The 12,974-nt window shown below is 60.0% G+C and overlaps 1 protein-coding gene across 2 annotated transcripts in view; it reads right to left on the reverse strand.

The window, feature by feature from the left end:
* Positions 1 to 7,841: 7,841 nt before the first annotated feature.
* The window catches only part of ASIC4 (acid sensing ion channel subunit family member 4), a 67,050-nt gene continuing 61,917 nt past the window's right edge, over positions 7,842 to 12,974 (reverse strand). For both annotated transcript variants that reach the window (XM_048868721.2, XM_048868720.2), the window contains exons 8-10: positions 11,889 to 11,968; positions 10,370 to 10,474; positions 7,842 to 8,373 (exon numbers count right to left, since the gene is read on the reverse strand). In XM_048868721.2, the coding sequence (XP_048724678.1) occupies positions 8,260 to 8,373; positions 10,370 to 10,474; positions 11,889 to 11,968 (299 nt within the window). In that variant the 3' untranslated portion in view covers positions 7,842 to 8,259. The remainder of the gene's footprint in view (positions 8,374 to 10,369; positions 10,475 to 11,888; positions 11,969 to 12,974) is intronic.

Below are 12,974 nucleotides of genomic sequence, written 5' to 3' on the forward strand. Positions count from 1 at the left end.
GTGTGTTCACATGGCGGGAGGGCAATGGGGCGCGCTCCTCCCTGCACGCACTCGGGGCCCACACTGAGCTCAGCACAAGAAGGGGCCCTGGCAGCTTCCCCCCCCACATCCCTTTGTCCAGGCAAACCTGGCCTGGCAGCCTGGGGTCCACTGGGGCACCACCCAGGAGCCTGGCACCCACCCACACGCCCCAGGCTGGGCAAGGGTTGCTCTCCCGGTGCGGGGGGGCTCTCTCTCCCACACAGCTGGAGCCGGCTGCCCAGGGGTGGAGCGTGGGACGGGGAACAGGCAGGGAGCTGCTGGCTCTGGGTGGGAGCGGCTGCAGCAGCAGGTGGCTGGCACATGGGCTAAGGCGCTGATGGGCGCTGGGGCATCGGTCTCCCCCTCGCCCCATGCTCTGTGGGCACCTGGATCACACCCCGGTGCCATCAGGGCGCGGCCGTCGCGGCCGGCCCAGCTCCGCGGCAGGACACCACGCAGCACGCCTGGCTCGGGGTCTATTTGTGCCTCTTTATTACGGAGCCATTTGTACATTTATAAAACGGGGACTCACGTCTCTCACATTCAGCAGAACAATGGGGTGACTGCGCCCCTCCCCCAGGACATCACCCTTCACAGGCTCCAGGGTTGTGTGCGTCTGTCTGTCTGTCCATCTCCCCCAGTGACAGCATGGCCGTGTGCATCTGTCTGTCCATCTGCCCCAGGGACTGCATGGCTGTGTATGTCTGTCTGTCCATCCCCCACGGTCCACAAGGCCGCATACTTCTGTCTGTCCATCCCCAGGGACCGCATGGCTGTGTGCTTCTGTCTGTCCACCCGCCCCCCCCAGGGATTGCATGCATCTTTCTGTCTGTTTGTCCCCCAGGGGGTGCATGCTTGTTGGCATCTGTCTGTCCATCCCCAAGGACTGCGTGGCCATGTGCGTCTGTCTGTCCATCCCCAGGGACCGTGTGGCTATGGTGTTTAGATGCTGCTTGTAATTATTAGAATTGGGAGCACTGGCCGTTGGGAGTCTGAAAGGACAGGAAACAGGAAGGAGGGGGGAGGAGTTGAGAGGCTGGGAGAGAGCTACAGAGGGTGCAGCAGCAGTTTGGTAAAGAGGTTTCCACTTTTTAAAATAAAGTCCTGTTGAAGCTTGTTCGTACCTTGCCTGGTTGATACAACATTTTGGCAATGAGGATGGATCTTCTGCCTCTGAACCCACCTGCACCCTTTCTGCAAAGCCCAGGTGAGCCTCCAATTGTTTTGACTACCTGGATCCATCTGTCTGAGAATTATCTGCTTGCAATCAGTGCTACAGAGATTTCTGAAGTAAGAAAGCGTGCTCTCCTAATCCACTGCCTTGGAGCAGAAGGGCAGCGTATATTTTACACTTTTCCCCTTGCAGATGATAAATATGAGACTGCACTCACTGCATCAAAGAATTTTTTGGTGCCAAAAGTGAATGTAGTAGCTAATCGCTACAGATTTCCCCAGTGTAAGCAGCAACCAAGGGAAACCATAATGTAGTATATTGCTTCCCTGAGGAGTCTGATTGTAACTTGTGACTTTGGGAACATGGCAGATGAGATGATTGGAGACGAGCTCATTGAGAAAACAACCATGCTTCATGTAAGAGAACGCTTACTTCTAGAACCACAACTTACACTAGAAAAAGCAATAACCATTGCTCCTCAGATTGAGTCAGCTACAGCTGAAGCCAAAATAATGAGCATGGATACAGGAGGCACAGTCCAGGCTGTGACTCCTTTGCAGAAAAGTTCACTACCACTGCAGATGCACAATTGCAAGAGGAAAACTAATGAAAAACCACCGAATCAGCAAATTCAAAATACACTAAAAGCATGTTTTCGCTGTGGATCCCCACAACACCTTGCAAGTTACACAGGATGTCCGGCAAAAGTCGCTCAGTGTAATCATTGCAAAAAGATTAGACATTTTGCTAAAGTATGTCACAACAGCCAGTTCAATCAACAGGTGCATGCAGTTACAACACTAGATGTTACTGTGCTGAGCGTGGACAGAATCACTACTGCACGTTCCAGAACAAATAAAGTGCACGGTAAATGTTTCCGCCATACCCTCAGGCAAATCACACTCTATTCAGCTAATGTTGGACACTAGCTCAGCAGTATCTATATACTACCTGATTCCCGCTATCTGCATTACTTTAAAGATGTGCCTCTTACTGAACCCAAACTTCACTTGGTGTGCTATTTGAAAAACCATATTCCAGTACATGGCTGCCTGCCAGTAATAGTTACTTTTGGTGATTGCTGTGTAACTGCAGAGTTCTACATTGTCCACAAAGGCACTGCTGTCCTTGGCAGAGATTTATTGGCTGCTTTAAATCTCAGGGTAGTTAATGGATGAATTGATCTTCCTCAGCAAAGCACTCTTGCTGAACACACACCAGTTTCAGCTGGGACCCAACACCAGGTTGAGGAGAAACTCGGCTGTGCTTATGGGTTTCTGCAAAAAGTTAAAATGCGGAGTAATGTGATGCCTGTACGACAGAAGTTGTGGCGCTTACCATTTTCAGTCAGGGAAGCTGTTTCAGAGGAACTGAGAAAACTTGTTCAAAAGGAGATTATTGAGGAGATTGACTCCTCGGAATGAGTTTCACCTACAGTAGTGACACAGAAGAAGGGTGGAGGCATTTGCCTTTGTGTGGATTTAAGGGAATCAAATAAAGCTATTGTGATTGACAGCCATCCTCTTCCTCACCTGGAAGAAGTATTTGCAGAACTCCGTGGAGCAAAGATGTTTTCTACTCTTGATTTGCAGAGCGCATACTACCAGGTTATGTTGCATGAAGATAGCAGAGACCTCACAGCATTTATTACACGAGGGACTATTTCATTTTAAACGTGTTCCATACGGTCTCGTTCAAGTGCCTTCCAAAAAATGATGTCATTGATTCTGAAGAATCAACATGGAGTTCAGTGATATCTGGATGATGTTATCGTGTTTGGAAATACTTCTGAGGAGCATGACAATAATCTGCCGTTTGTACTAAACTGCATCAGCACAGCAGGCCTCCAGCTCAGTCGGTCCAAATGCAAATTTAGACAAACTGAACTCTCCTTTCTGGGGCATACAATTTCACAGACTGGACGAAAACCTGATCCAGATCATATCCTGACAATTTCAAATGCTCCTCCTCCAAGAGATTTGCAAACCTTACTTTCCCTCTTGGGTTTTACCTCCTGGTGTGCAAAATTAATTCCCAGTTATGCTTCTGTCATTGAACCATTACGGGAATTACTAAGGAGAAGTTCAACCTTAGCGTGGACAATGGAGGCACAAGCTAGTTTCGAAATGGTGAAAGACTTGATTGTACATAGTCCATCCTGCATTGCCCACAATTGTCTGATGCTTCTGATTATAGACTTGGGGCTGTTCTCACACAACTGCGTGAGGACAACACAGAGAGGACGGTTGCGTTTGCTTCAAGGACACTAAGTAATGCTGGGAGGAAATATTCTACAGTTGAAAAAGAAGGACTTGCTTGTGTCTGGGCTACTGAAAAATGGAGAACTTACCCGTGGGGCCGCATGTTCAAGTTGCGCACAGACCGCAGCCCTTGGACGACGTTGCTCACCACGAAAGGACTGGGAAGAGCAGGATACCGTATTGCTCAACGGTCTGCAAGACTACTCTCTTTCAATTATGAATGGGAATATAAGCCTGGAACCAAAACGTGGTCACTGATTGCCTTTCTCGCCTGCCTTTGCCTTCACCAGAGGGTCCACCAGAGGATGAGGATGTCGTGGCTGCACTTATTACAAGCACTCTCACTGCAGTTACAAGAGAACAATTTCAAGCTGCTTGTTCAGCTTGTCCAATTCAACAAAAACTACGGGGAATTTCTGACAAAGAGATGGCCTGGTCACCCTAAAAACCTTGACCCAGTTTTGCTGCCTTATTTTAGAGTTCCAGATAAACTTTCTTTGATGGCTGTGTGCGACGAGGTACACACCAGCTCCTTGGGCCAGAAGAATTACAGTCAAAACTCATACACCTGGCACACGATACTCATCAAGGAATTGTCCGAACCAAACACTGACTATGGGATCTGTATTGGTGGCCAGGGATGGACTCTCAAACTGAAGCACTCATAAAATCCTGTGTCACTTGCCAAATGCATGATAAGACAGCAGTGACATGTACCCCTCCATTACAGCCTGTTCCTCTTCCTGAAGCTGCATGGGAAAAAGTGGTGATTGACATTGTAGGACCCTTTGATACTGCTCCAAGTGACTGTTATTATGCCATCACTTTAATAGACTGTTTCAGTAAATGGCCGGAGGTAGTGTTTACATTGCAAATCTCTTCTGCTACAGTAATTAAGTTCCTCTCTTCAGTTTTTGGCAGGGAAGGTAACCCCAAAAACTGGTTTCAGATAATGGTAGTCAATTTATTTCCCTGGAGCTTGAAACTTTTCTAGCAGAGAGGAACATTTTACACAGAAGATCATCCCTATACTACCCGCAAGCCAATGGGGAAATCGAACGGTTTAACAGAAGTTTGAAAGAGAGTTTGCAAATGGCTAAACTGGAAGGGCAATTGTGGATACCCTTCACTACTGATTTTTTGCAAGCATACCGGGCTACACAACATGCCACAACGCAAAGATCACCCGCAGAGTTACTGCGTGGGAAACAGATGAATACTAAACCAAACATTGCTGGATTGTTAAAGGCACGACCTGATGTCCCAACCGAGGATGATGTGAGAAAAACAGTTGAACAGAACCAAGCAAAGTCTAAGGCTTTCACAGACAAGCAGGGGGTGCTAAGGAACCAAAGGTTGAGTGTGGTTCCTTTGTTAGAATACGAAAACCCGGAATTTTACATAAAGGGGACCATAAATTCACAGCTCCTCTTAAAATCATAGAGAAGAAGGGACCTTACACCTATTGACTTTCTGATGGGCGGGTATGGAATGCTTCTTATCTTGCATCTGCCTTTGCACTAAGAGGAGCTTATGCCAACACCCAGTCTGCATTGGATGACTTCACCGTCGTATCCACAGAACAAGACATTGCCCTGGAACCGGGGCTTGAGAGACGGCCTGTCAGACCCAGACGACCACCTGTCTGGACTATGTGGTATCTACAGTGTTTTCAGTGTAATATTTCTGCCAACAGTATAGTGTCTTGCATCATATTTGTTCCTGTGGTTAGAACAATAATGTTTATTGTAATTGGGAGAGTTTCTTAAGAGAGGAGGGAATGTGGTGTTTAGATGCTGCTTGTAATGATTAGAATTGGGTGCATTGGCCGTTGGGAGTGTGAAAGGACAGGAAACAGGAAGGAGCGGGGAGGAGTTGAGAGGCTGGGAGAGAGCTACAGAGGGTGCAGCAGCAGCTTGGGAAAGGGGTTTCCACTTTGAAAACAAAGTGCTGTTGAAGCTTGTTAGTACCTTGCCTGGTTGATTCAACAGCGGCCGTGTGCGTCTGTCTGTCCATCCCCAGGGACCGCGTGGCTGTGTGTGTGGTGGGGGACATGTGGTTGTGCACAGCCCGGGGCTGTGGCATGGGGGCGTTGGGATGTTCCCAGGTGCTCAGCCTCCTGCCCCGCTTGCAGGCCTGTTGTTCCCACATGGGGGGTCTTTCCCCCTGTATCCAGACTCCCCCTTGCCAGGCCAGTGCTGGCAGCTCAGCTCCGACACAGCCAAATGTGTGAGCCCTGGGGGCAGCCAGGCGCAAAGCACGGGCAGCCTGTGGCTGCAGGGCCCTGGGGCGTGGGCCGGCCAGGTGCCCACGTGGGCGCGTGGCTGTCTGAGTGCGCACCCCTTTGTGGGTGCTCCTGTGAGGCTGTTCCCAGGGGTGCCCCGGGGCACATTCCCCGAGCCCCGGGACTGCGCCATGCGCGGGTTCATGGCACCGTGGGCCCACGAATCCAGGCCTCATGCAGGTCTGTCAGCATGGCCCTGCACACAGCCGGGTGCACAGTGCTCTGTGTGTGCGTCCCGGGGCGCCTGTCGCCCTGTGTCTGTCTGTCCAGCCCTCCAGGGAGCACATGGCCATGTGTCTGTCTATCCAGCCCTCCAGGGAACATGTGGCTCCTTGTCCGTCTGTCCAGCCCCCCAGGGAGCGCGTGGCCGTGTGTGTCTGTCTATCCAGCCCTCCAGGGAGCATGTGGCTCCTTGTCTGTCTGTCCAGCCCCTCAGGGAGCGCGTGGCCGTGTGTGTCTGTCTGTCCAGCCCCGCAGGGAGCACGTGGCCATGGATATGCCGGGACGGCGGCCTGAGGTTGTCGGGATGCTCCCAGGAGCTCAGTCTGTGCCCAGCCTGTGGGCTGCTCTGAGCCACGGGGGGGAGGTGTCTACTCAAGGGGGGACCCTTCCCCCATCACACCCCTCCCCTCCCCACTCCCTGCAGCTGGGGGTGGGGAAGGGAGCACAGGGCACCAAGCCCAACGGCTGGGCCTGGGGCTGAAAGCGAAGGGGCTGGAGGGCTAAGAGCCCCTGCAGGGGTAGGAAGGGGGTGTCCCTCCCTTGCCCAATGCTCACACGGTGACACCCCCGCCCCCCTCCCCTGCAGCCACGTCCTGGTGCCGGCCTGTTACCCCGGGAGCAGAGTCTGTAACTACAGTGCAAGGTGCTGCCCCCCCGGCCAGGACCCTGCTGCCGCGGTGACCCCTCGGGGCTGGGCTCTGCCCCTCACACACACCTGGTGCCCCCGAGGGGTTGTGCCCTGCCTCACCCCACCCACCCAGCGGCACCCCAGGGCCCAGCTGGCGCAGGGCAGTGGGAGCTCTGGGGTGGGGGGTTTGTCGGATGACACAGGCAGTGCGGAGACCTGAGCACTGGGAGGGGCGAGCGGGGCAGGGCGCAGGGCTCGGGGCACAAACACCCAGGGATGGGGTGGGGGGGATGGGCTGGAAGGGGTGCAGGGCTCGGGGCAGGGCCCAGGTCTTGGGGCACAAACACCCAGGGATGGGGTGTGGGGAGATGGGCTGTGAGGGGTGCAGGGCTCGGGGCACAAACACCCAGGGATAGGGTGCGGGGGGATGGGCTGCGAGGGGCGCAGGGCTCGGGGCACAAACACACAGTCTGGGGGGGACAGCGGGCGCTCAGCACCCAGGGATGGGGGGGAGATGGGCCGGGAGGGGCTGTGGGGAGCTCTGGGGGGGCTGTGCCCACAGTCGGTGGCAGTGCCCAGAGAAGGGAAAAGGGGAAATAGGTCAGGCTCTGCCCTGCCCACCCCCTCACTATGGGCACTGGACCAGGGCCCGAGACCCAGCTTGCCCCCTCCCAGGGCTCAAGGTGTTTTGGGCCCCCTTCCCAGACAGCGTCAGAGCCTCTGACAGGGACCGGCCCGTGACTCTCCCGCACCCCGGTGGGCACGGCAGGAGCCAGGCGGCCCGTGGTGGCCACGGGCCCAGGAGACATGTGTTACGGGCAGCAGTGGTAGGGGGCAGGTGTAGAGGGGCTCGGCGGGATGCACCGATCCCCGGGGGGGGGAGGGCTACGTGGGGCACAGGAAGGACTAGAGATGGGGGGGCAGCAATGCCGGGGGGGGACAGAAGTGGGTCTGTGCGTGGACTGGGCTGCATTGGGGTGGGCGTGTGGGGAGCTCGGGGGGGGTGCACTGGGATGGGGGTGCAGGACGGGGCATGCGTGGGGGTAGTTGGCATGGGGGGGGTCATGCAGCCAGCTGGTGCAGCCACAGGGGGCGCTTGCTGGGCGGGAGGCTCTAGGGCGGCCCAAGGCTGTTCTGAGCGAGGCCCCTTCCCTGTGGGGTGGGAGCTAGTGGGCTGCAGCCCCCCACCCCGGGGTGTGTGTGGGGGAGGTGTTCATCCACACTGGGGGCGGGGTTTCACCTCCACAGCATTTACACATGGTCCCTGCCCCCCCGGCACGTCCCCCGGTCCCCGTGCTGGGCCCGGTCCTCGGGCCAGGCTGTTTTCCGGCCGGTGCCACGTCTGTCCAGGCCGGCTGCTCCCTGGGGCAGGGCTGCGCGGCTCTGTTCTGCGCTGGGTGCTTCGTGCTGGGCCAACCCCGGCGCTGGCTGGGCGTGGGGCTGCCGTGCTGGGCCGGTCCTGGGGCCAGGCGGGAGGGGAGCGGGCAGGGGTGAGGGTCCAAAGCATCTACGGCCTCTCCGGGAGGCGCCAGGTGTGGCTGACGGGCTGGGGCGGGGGGCCGGCTGGGGAGGGGATGGGCCCGGTGCCCACCGTGCCAGGCGCTGGTGCCGTTCTCCGTGCAGCCCGTGGGGCTGGGGGGCCCTTCGCGCCCGCAGTGCTGAGCCCGGCCTAGCAGGCGAAGTCCTCGAAGACGCCCTGGTGGGCGTCGCGGTGGCGGTGGTTGGGCAGGATGCTGGTGCTGTAGGTGCCCTCGGCGTGTCGGCCCAGCGTCCCGCAGGGGCTCTGCAGGGGAAGGCACTGTCAGCACCGCAGCCGGGGTCCCCCTGCCCCCCAGGGAGCTAGGCCTGGTGCCCCCCCCCCCACGAGACCCCTCCCGGCCTGCGAGGCCCGTGGGCCGGCTCTGCTGGGCCGTACGTTCCCCCTCCCCCAGCCGACACCCTCCCCCAGGTGTTTCTGCACCTCCTGCTGGCGAGGCCCTGCCCGTCCCTGAGAGCCCAGGGCAGGGCGAGGAGCCCGGTGCCATCCAGCCGCGGTACAGGCCCCAGGGGGCTGTCTCCGGCCCTGCCTTCACCACACCGGCCACGTGTGTGTGGGGACGTGGTTACAGCCCAGGGCAGGGTCTGACCAGGCCCCATCAATGAGACAGGCCCCATCCATGCAGGGGACAAACACCCCTCGCCGTTAGCCTGGGCCTGGCTCCCCCCTCACTCCACCAGCTGGAGATTAAACGACCCCCCAGGGTCCCTGGCTGCAGCCGGGCACCGGGGCACTGGACACACCAGCCCCATACAGAGCGACTCCGCTGGGTTGTTTGTATCAGCCATTTGCACCCAGGGCCGGGAGCCCTCCCCCCAGCCCCCAGCCCCCAGGGCCGGGAGCCCTCCCCCCAGCCCCCTCCATCTCCCCTCGCTCGGAGGAACCAGTGACGCTGTAACGCCTGTCCCAGAGCAATTGCAGTGTGATCACGATGCGGGCATGACAAGGGCACCTGCCGGACACCGGCCCTACCTGCCCACGGTGGCCAGGGGGCAGCGCAGCCTGGCCACCGTGCTCCTGCGGTGACGGGGCAGCCACGGGCATCCCCCAGGGACAGTCAGCACCGGGCCCGGCACGTGCCGCTCACTAGGGGCCGGGTTCTGGTCTCCCCCACTCTCTGGGACCTGGCGTCACACCGCGGCCGCGCACAGAGCTACCCCTGACTGACCCCAGAGCGAGAGCACCGTCAGCCCCAGACCCGCCTGTCGCTCGGGCTGGGGGGCGCCGGACGAGTCGATCGCCAGCTATGGCCACCAGCCCCTGCAGCCAGCAGAGCCCCAGGCCCCCGGGCAGGCAGCCGGCCCCTGGGCTGGTTTCCCTGGGGCCTGGGAGAGGTCCCTGGTCCCTGCTGCTGGTCGCACAGACGCGAGCAATGAGCCTTTCCAAGGAGTTTTAATGACTTTGATTTTTGCACTAGGAGGAAATTAAACTAAATCCAGCCGGTGCTGACGGCCACAGCGGCCGAGTTCGCGACACCGGGCGAGCGATTACCAGCATCATTGCACAGTGGGTCACTCCGCGCCCATGGCACAGCCCCGGGGCCTGGGCTCCAGCCTAGCTCGGCTAATGCACCCCAAATACAGAGGTGGGGGCTGACGCTGTGGGCCAGTCTCAGGGCCGCAGGGCCCCCTTGTAACAAGCAGAGACCTCGGCCAGCACTAGCGGGCACCTGCCCAGACAACCGGGGCGACGGGCCGCGGCAAAGGGCAGCCGGTGGAGCCCCCGACCCGGGAGGGTCTTAGGAAAGGGTGGGCCAAGGCCCTGGCGGGGACAGACTGGGGTTACTTGGTCTCGGCCCAGCGCGGGGGCAGGACTAGCTGGGCCTTTCCAGCCTGAAATCCCCATGGTCTGAGACGGCGTAAAACCCAGCGTGTCTGGGGAGCGGGATGTGCTGAACGACCTGCCATGCCCAGCCCGACGGGGCCCCGGGGGGCTGGGGAGCGGGGGGTGCCCAGCCTGATGGTGCGTCTGGGGCCGTGCCCAGCCTGGCAGGGAGCCGCCTCCGTGCAGGGACCCAGCAGCATTGATCTCAGCCCCGCGGCGCGGGGACAAGGGGTGAGAACCGTCAGCGCCGCACTTACAAAATCCCCCTCTTTGTGCTTAAACTCCCCCCACCCTGCCCCTGGCGTCTCACTGTCCAGGCCCCTTTCCCCCCACCCAAAAAGCCCCCCCCGCCTCACCCACCCTCCTCCCGCCCGGTGTCGCTGGCTGGGCCCGTTCACCACGCCCGGGGGCCGCGTACCTGATCGTTGTGCTCCTCCAGCCCCAGCGTGGCGATGCTGCCCGCTGGCTTCCTCAGGGGCGGCTTGGAGCGGCCCAGAGCCCGGCTCACCTTGTCCCGGATCACCTGGGCGGGCGAGAGCGTGGGGGGGGGGGGGGGAGCTGCTCAGCGCACGTGTGTACAGACCACCCAGACACACGTGTACAGACCACCCAGACACACACCCAGACACATGTACAGACACGCCCAGACACACGAGTACAGCCCAGACACACATGTACAGACACGCCCAGAGACACGTGTACAGACCACCCAGACACACGAGTACAGCCCAGACACACATGTACAGACCACCCGTACACATGCCCAGACACGTGTACAGCCCAGACACACGTGTACAGACATGCCCAGACACACATGTACACACATCCAGACACGTGTACAGACACGCCCAGACACATGTGTACACAAGACCAGACACGCACATTCACACATACTCAATCAGGGTGGTGGGTTAGCCCCTCCTTTGTCCATCTCGGAGCTCTCCCCCCTCCGGCCGCCTGCTCCTTCGCCGGGCGTCATGGGGCAGGGGGGATATGAGCCATGGGGAGATCTGTCCCCCCACCCCAGCTCAAAGAACACTAGGGGCTTGCAGGGGGCTGTGATGAAGCGGGACTGTTCTTAATGTTTCCTCTGAATAGTGTGGGGGTGCCTCAGTTTCCCCTAGGCAGTTCTTAAGTATCTAGGGGGTGGAGTAAGGGTGTATGATCATTGCAGAGCCCTAGAGGGCAGGTGTGTGCAGGAGTCTGGACACAGAGAATGGCCGACACCCTGTTTCTTGGCAACTGATGGCCTGGGCCCTTCCCCCCTGCAAGGTGAGAGCTAAAGGGTTGGAGAACAAAGGAATCCGGTGACCTCCTGGCCCGGGAAAGGGACAAAGCCCAGAGGAGGAGGGGCTGGAGAGAGTTTCAGTTTGGGGCTGGCTGGAGACATGGAGTGAAGGGCAGACGTGGTTGTCTGGCTCACTGCCCCCCAAAATGGACCCAGCTGAGGGGTCCTGTTCTCTGCACCTACAAGCTCTGTGTTAGACCATGTTCCTGTCGTCTAATAAACCTTCTGTTTTACTGGCTGGCTGAGAGTCACGTCTGACTGCGGAGTTGGGGGGCAGGACCCTCTGGCCCCCCCAGGACCCCGCCTGGGTGGACTCGCTGTGGGAAGCGCACGGAGGGGCAGAGGAGGCTGAATGCTCCGAGGTCAGACCCAGGAAGGTGGAGCCGGGGGAGCTGTGTGTCCTGCAGACAGGCTGCTCCCCGAGAGGAGACTCCCCCAGAGTCCTGCCTGGCTTCGTGGGGAGCAGTCCCAGAGCATGGCCCGGGGACGCCGTGACGGGGCGGTGTGGAGCCGACACCCCGGGCGGAGCCGTCCGGCCCCACCGGTGCCCAGGGCGGGCACTCAGCCCCGAGCCGCAATGGGGGGCGAGAGATGGGTGCTCTGCTGTGCCTCCCGCAGCGCCCGCACCCAGGCCCACGCTGGTGCTCACCTCATAGACGTAGTCCAGGATCTCCAGGATGGTCAGGACACTGGCGCCGATGAACAGCCCCATCTGCCCCCCGATGTCCCCTGGCAGCAGAGAGGGAGCTGGTCACGGGGGATTGGGGGGCACGGGGGGAAGGGGCTGCCAGAGCCAGCCCGGCTCAGCCCTGCGGCCGGGACAGGACCCGGGGGGACGGGCACTGCCAGGGCGGGCACCTGACTGACTCCCCAGAGCCACTGGTGCCGGGGGGAGGAGGGGGAGGCGTGGGGGGGGGCTAGTGAGAGTGGGAGGGGGCAGGAGGAGGGGGCAGCGGGAGGGTGTTGGGGAGCAGTGGGGGGAGGAGGGGGAGCTGTGGGGGGGCTAGTGAGAGTGGGAGGGGGCAGGAGGAGGGGCAGCGGGAGGGTGTTGGGGAGCAGTGGCGGGAGGAGGGGGAGCTGTGGGGGGGGCTAGTGAGAGTGGGAGGGGGCAGGAGGGGGGGCAGTGGGAGGGTGTTGGGGAGCAGTGGGGGGAGGAGGGAGGAGCCGTGGGGGGGCTACTGAGAGAGGGAGGAGGCAGGAGGAGGGGGCAGCGGGAGGGTGTTGGGGAGCAGTGGGGGGAGGAGGGGGAGCTGTGGGGGGGCTAGTGAGAGTGGGAGGGGGCAGGAGGAGGGGGCAGTGGGAGGGTGTTGGCAGGCACTGGGGGGGAGGAGGGGACAGTGTGGGGCATGGGAGAGGAGTGGGGTGGGGGGTTATTACAGCCAGTCGAATGCTGCCCCATGGCCCTGCCAGGCATCTGCCCCACGCAGGGCACCCCAGGGCCAAGCGCCCCCGTCCCTCCCTTATCGGCCGTGGGGACCCGCTGTGGCTGGGGGCTGCGGGTGTGTGCGGGGAACGGGACCCATCAGCGCCGGCCCCGGGGGGAGGTGAGAGGTTCCCTCGGGCTGTGTCCTGGGGTGGTCGGGGGTAGGGGCGAGGGGATGGGGAGGGGGCACCACAGACTGGGCGGGACGGCGCAGGGGTGCCCGGGTATGGGGGGCGCATGAGGTGGAGGGATGGGGCAGGGTGGCACAGGGGGTGCCCAGAGACAGGGGCACAGGGGGTGGGGGGATGGGCG

This window comes from Caretta caretta, chromosome 11, assembly GCF_965140235.1.
Source record: "Caretta caretta isolate rCarCar2 chromosome 11, rCarCar1.hap1, whole genome shotgun sequence".
Taxonomy (NCBI): domain Eukaryota; kingdom Metazoa; phylum Chordata; order Testudines; family Cheloniidae; genus Caretta; species Caretta caretta.